Source organism: Mastomys coucha, unplaced genomic scaffold (genome assembly GCF_008632895.1).
Source record: "Mastomys coucha isolate ucsf_1 unplaced genomic scaffold, UCSF_Mcou_1 pScaffold22, whole genome shotgun sequence".
Taxonomy (NCBI): Eukaryota; Metazoa; Chordata; class Mammalia; order Rodentia; family Muridae; genus Mastomys; species Mastomys coucha.
The window spans coordinates 247,640,328-247,646,327 of NW_022196905.1; the positions used below are offsets into that span (position 1 = coordinate 247,640,328).

The window sequence follows — 6,000 nt, forward strand, 5'->3', positions numbered from 1 at the left end:
TCTATGTCTGTGTCCTATGTCCCACTCTCCCTGGTACCTCGGGTAGTTCCTAGCAGGAAACGCCATTAGATAGTGTTGCCAGGGTAACATTCTGTATGAGGGTGGTGAGTCTTCCATTCACTCTTAAAATGAGTTATTTTAAATGTCTGTCAGATAAAACACATTGGTTGCTAGTATAGTCACAAGATTAGGTAACAGTTACTACAGTCTGAGTCTAGAATATTCTCACCAGCCCTCAGGAACTCCAACCACTCACTGGTCTCTTGATGCTTTCTTTTCTGCCATCTGTCCCCAGGTGGTTGTACTATGGATATTTTGCCTTAGAGAAAGCAACCTTCCAAGGGTTAAAGAGATGGTTGAGTCAAAAGTGCTTATTATGCAAGCATGGGTGCCTGGCTTTGACACCAAGCACTCGTACGAAAAACTGAATATGAAGTTACATGTCTGATCTCAGAGCTGAGGAAGCAGAGACAGGTCCTGGGAATCAGTCTAGCCAAGTGGGCGAGATTCAGTGAGAGACCCTGTCTCAAAAACAAACAAATAAATAAATAAATAAATAAATAAGGTGGAGATGATTGAGGAAGACACTGGAAATCAACATCTGGTATGCACACACACACACATACACACACACAAAAAGACATGCCTGCACACACATGCACACACTAAAGAAATAGAAAACATGGAAGGAAGGAAAGAGGGAAGGAAGGAAGGAGGGGTGGGAGGGAGGGAGGGGGAGAAAAGGGAGGGGAGGAGGGAAGGAAGAAGGAGAGAGGGGAGAAGAAAAGGAAGAAGGAGGGAGGGGAGGAAAAGAAGGGATGAAAGGAGGGAGGAGTTTGGTTGCTTTTGTCCTCCCATCCAGCTCTGCTTCCTTCTGACACTTAGATCCTGAAGCACCTGCAAGAGCAGAAAGACAGCCAGTGCCTGCATGTGGAGGAGTACCAGAACCTTGTGAAGGACCTGCGCACGGAGCTGGAAGCTGTGTCAGAGCAGAAGAAAAAGATCATGAAGGGTAAAAGAGAACTGTGAGCTGCAGCAGGGGAGCCGGAGGGCATCCGGCCTCTGAGGGGTAAGCAGCACTGTCTTACCCACACTAGACATGATGAAACTGGAGCTAGACCTACACGAGCTGCGGGAAGAGACATCCAATGCCATCGAGAAGAAGGACAAGGAGACTGTCTTCCTGCAGTACCGACTGCAAGACCTGCAGCAACAGTACACAGAGTCACAGAAGCTGTCCCTAAAGAAGGACAAGGTGAGCTAGCCCTCCGTGGGTCCTAATTGAAACAGCCAAGAGGGCAAGGGTGAAGCCAGTCTTGGACAGGAGCTTCTCTGCCTTATGTGGCCACTTTAGAGACCAAGGACTCTTCCAGCCACGCATCACTCACATAACTTCTTTGGCATTTCCAATAACAAGTGAGAACTGGGTGTGAAGCTGGGCATGGTGGTGTGAATGCCTGCAATCCCAGGATTTGGGAGGCTGGGGCAGGAGGATTACAAGTTCAAAGCCAGCCTAGGCTCCATAATGATCCCCTGTGTCAAAAACAAATCACATGCACACACACACACACACACACACATTCACAATTATCTTTTGCATATATAAATCGGAGCATATGGAGCGTTAGTGGAGTTCCACATGCGGTAGCCTATAAGGTCTATCATCACCATTAAAAACCTATTCCTGGAAAAGCCGAGAACCAGTTGCCAAGAACGGGAAGATTTTTTAAACCAGTACAAGCCTTGATGGTCAGCACAATCCAAGCTCTGTACTTTCCTTGGTGCTATGAAAAAAAATGGTGATTTTCATCATTAAAACCTCTTGTATTAAAATAAGGCTGAAACCCACCAGTCAAAATAGAAGCATCTAGAAAAGAGGAGCATTTATTTAAAAAAAAGAAAAGAAAAAAGAAAAGCAAGGAGTCTATAGATGTGTTCATTCAGCCTCTTTAAAAAAAAAAAAAGATGTATTTTATTTTATTTCTATGGGTATACTGGCGCTATATTCAGACACACCAGAAGAGGGCACCAAATCCCATTACAGATGGTTGTGAGCCACCATGCGGTTGCTGGGAATTGAACTCAGGACTTCTGGAAGAGCAGTTGGTGTTCTTAACGGCTGAGCCATCTCTCCAGCCACCTCATTCAGCACTCTTAAGTGCTAAAGATATGCTAAACACGGTTCTACGCCCTGACACACATGCCATGAAGCATGCTACCACCCCAGCCTCACGGGCCCTCACACTGTAGGTTGCACAGGGAGATGGGTACCAGTGGGTAACAAAATTAACATGTTAATCCTGAGAGAGCTGCAGCAGTGGAGACTGACAGATTCCTGAAACAGCATGGTGGCTGATGTACTGGGTTGTAACGGAGGGCTTCTCTGACAAGGCGACACTGGGTAGAGATTGGAACGCAGGAACAGAACTACCAGGTTGGCCCCCAGGGCATTATGGCTAATACTGAGAGAGAGCTGAAGAACAGTCCAGACAGAGGGCACAGCAAGCCCAAAGGCCCTCCAGGTCCAGGAGGCTGAAGTTGAGACAGGTAGGGGTTCCTGGATGCAAAGCCAGACAGGTAGCCTAAGGTAGGACCAAAACCATGAGCCTCCTGGGATGTGGCTGTAAAGACTGGGGTCTTTTTCTAAGTAAGGATGGAGCCTGCAGAGGGTTTTGAACACAGGTAGCTATGGCTTACACTCTAAAAGTTCCTATCTGGCTGCTTCAGTAAAAATAGCCTGAGGGAACTCAAAAAAAAAAAAGTAGCAAGGAGCACAGGTAGAATCTTCTTGGGACATCCCAGCACTGTGTGTCAGTGGCATGCACAAAGATTCCTTATAACTTGTCACAGGACTGGTGGCTGGTACTGGGGCCCCTCCCAGCATCCCTTCTTTGACCTCCTCAGTTGCTCCAAGACAAGGATGAGAAGCTGCAGGAGCTGGAGAAGAATCTGGCACAGATGCAGAACACCCTCAGGGAGAAAGAGGCGGAGCTGGAGAAGCTGCAGAATACCACGAAAGAACTGGATGCAAACCTCCAAGAAGTGAGGCAGAGCACATCCAAAATAGACAGCGAGGCCCTGCGGGCCGAGATCCAAAAGCTAAAGGAGAGCCTTGAGGAGGCCAGGGAGCAGCTGAAGGTGTCAGGTAAGACCTGGGCTCACACTGCCCCACCACCCTTCCAACCCTCTCTCTCCACACTCGTACCACACTCGCAGGGCTTCATCTTGCAGTTCTCAGCACTTCTCTCCACTCTCCTGAACTCTCACCTCTAAACCCAGAACCCCTCTGAAGCCCCTGCTGTAGCCTCCTGGTCCCTCAGCCACCTTAGATGAATGACTGCCCCAGAGAGGACAGGGCTCTGCATTTGCTTCCTGACATAAAGTTTTGGCTCTGTCTTCTCCAGGCCCTTCACCCCACACCTTGTCTTTTGCTCCCTCTCCCTCGTTTTCAATGCTACCCACTCCTTTCTGCTTCCAAACACACTCTGTTCTGTCGCATGTGCTCTCCTCTCTGAGGAGACTTTTCTCCCCTCACCAATCTCTTCTCACCTTAGGTACAGGGTTTCTTCAAGATGATGACAGTGTTTTGGGGTGGTTTTTGTTTTTTGGGGTTTTTGTTTGTTTGGTTGGTTTGGTTTGGTTTTTTTGTTTTTGTTTTTTTGGTTTGTTTTCATTCTTCAAGACAGAGTTTCTCTGTGTAACAGCTCTGGCTGTCCTGGAACTGTTGTCTTTGAAGACCAGGCTGGCCTCCAAACTCACAAAGATCTGCCTGCCTCTGCCTCCTGGGTGCTGGGATTAAAGGTGTGCAGCACTGCACCTGGTGCAGGGACAAGGTTTCTTATCTTGATAGTTATACAACCTTGAGAGCTCATAAAACTCACTGCATTAGCCACTTGAAAGAGGTACATTCAATGCTAGGTGAATTGGTTATTTATGTAAGTGGAAGATCCAGAGCCTGGCTCCTCCCTCCCTAGCTCTGCCCTGTCAATGTTAGCCACCCACACTCATTCCTTGGCTTTGTAGAATTAACCCTCAGTCTGACACAGACCTCACACATATTTCCTTGTCTCCATGCCCTGACCAGAGACCTCCATCCCAGCAGGTGCTGCCCCCATCCTCTCTGGTTCCATATTCATTTTTTTTATTGGGTATTTTCTTTATTTACATTTCAAATGTTTTCCCCTTAACATGTCTCCCCTTTGGGAACCCCCTATACCATCCCCCCTTCCCCTGACTCTATGAGGGTGCTCCCCCACCCACCCACTTCTGTCTTCCCTCCCTGGCATTCCCCTACACTTGGGTATCAAACACCCTCATGCCCAAAGGCCTCTCCTCCCACTGATGTCCCACTGATGGACATCCTCTGCCACATATCTGGCCAGAACCATGGGTCCCTCCATATGTATTTGGTTGGTGGTTCATTCCCCAGGAGCTCAGTGGGTCTGGCCAATTGACACTGTTGCTCCCTCCATGGGGCTGTAAATTCCCTTAGCTCCTTCAGTCCCTTCTCCAACTCCTCCATCCGGACCCTGCACTTAGTCCAATGGTTGGCTTTGAGCATCCACCACTGCATTTGTTAGGCTCTGGCAGAGCCTCTCAGGAGATAGCTATATCAGGCTCCTGCCTGCAAGCACTTGCTGGCATCCACAAGTGTTTGGGTTTGGTGACTGAATGTGGGACGGATCCCCAGGGAGGGTAGTCTCTGGATGGCCTTTCCTTCAGTCTCTGCTCCACACTTTGTCTCTGTAACTCCTTTCATGGGTATTTTGTTCACCCTTCTAAGAAGCACTGAAGCATCCACATTTTGGTCTCCCTTCTTCTTGGGTTTCATATGGTCTGTGAATTGAATCTTGGGTATTCTGAGCTTTGGGGCTAATATTCACTTATCAATGAGTACACACCATGTGTGTTCTTTTGTGACCAGGTTACCTCACTGAAGAAGATTATTTTCAAGTTGCATCCATTTGCCTGCAATTTTCATGAAGTCATTGTTTTTAATAGCTAAGTAGTACTTGATTGTGTAGATGTATCACATTTTCTGTATCCATTCCTCTGTTGAAGGACATCTGAGTTCTTTCCAGCTCCACATTCACTCTTTAACAAGCTCCCGCCTCAGAAACTTTGTAGCTGTGACCAGCCCTGCCTCGGAAGGACCGCATCTCCTCAGCACCCCATCTCCCCCTCAGCTGTTCCAAACTGGAAAATAATCTCTCCTGGGCTTGTTTTCTTTTTTTAAATCTTCCTTATTCCTTTTTATAAAATGTATGATTCCTTCTTCAATGACACCATCTTTCTAACCAGACCAGGGCATTTCGAGAAAGGAACGATTGTGTTTAAACAAGAGTAGGGTTGAGGAAACACACTCAACCAAAAAAAAAAAAAAAAAAATCCCCAATGACAGTTCAACTAGGCCTCTCCCCTCAGCGGAGGCAGGGGGATGGAAGGATATTGCTCGAAGTCTTCTCTGATCGAATACATTCCTGTTTGTTTGTCTTCATTTATTTGAGACAGAGTCACACTACGTGGCTTGGGCTGCTCTAGGATGCACTGGGTAGACCAGGTTGGTCCCCTAAAGCTCTTCCTGCCTCTGTCTCCAAATTAGACCACCATGCCTAAGGAGGAATCCATGGCTAATGGGGTAGTTGACGGCAGACAATTTAGCGGAACTCCTGATGGCATCAGGAGAGGTGAGGACAGGCTGAGAACTGAAGTACGTCACAGAATAAAAGAGTTAGTCTTTAGTGAGTCCTGGCCAAGCAGTCGATGCGCTCCCTCCCACACAGAGCCCTCCTTGGTTTCTTCAGATCAGAATCTAACCCAGTGTAAGGAGGAAGCTCACCGCGCTGCAAGCAACCTAGAGGATGCTCACCGGAAACTCGAGAACTGCCTTCTCCAGGACAAGCAGAAGGAAGACATCATTAAGGATCTGCAAAACCAGGTGCAGAAGCTGCAGAAGGAGACTTTGGAAACTGAAGAGGAGAAAAAACACAACAGGTGCCC

General features: G+C 47.7%; 1 protein-coding gene across 3 annotated transcripts in view; it reads left to right on the forward strand.

The window, feature by feature from the left end:
• Positions 1–6,000, forward strand: part of Pmfbp1 (polyamine modulated factor 1 binding protein 1) — a 49,891-nt gene that overhangs the window by 30,734 nt on the left and 13,157 nt on the right. For all 3 annotated transcript variants that reach the window (XM_031341369.1, XM_031341371.1, XM_031341370.1), the window contains exons 8-11: positions 886–1,012; positions 1,098–1,255; positions 2,905–3,145; positions 5,805–5,994. In XM_031341369.1, the coding sequence (XP_031197229.1) occupies positions 886–1,012; positions 1,098–1,255; positions 2,905–3,145; positions 5,805–5,994 (716 nt within the window). The remainder of the gene's footprint in view (positions 1–885; positions 1,013–1,097; positions 1,256–2,904; positions 3,146–5,804; positions 5,995–6,000) is intronic.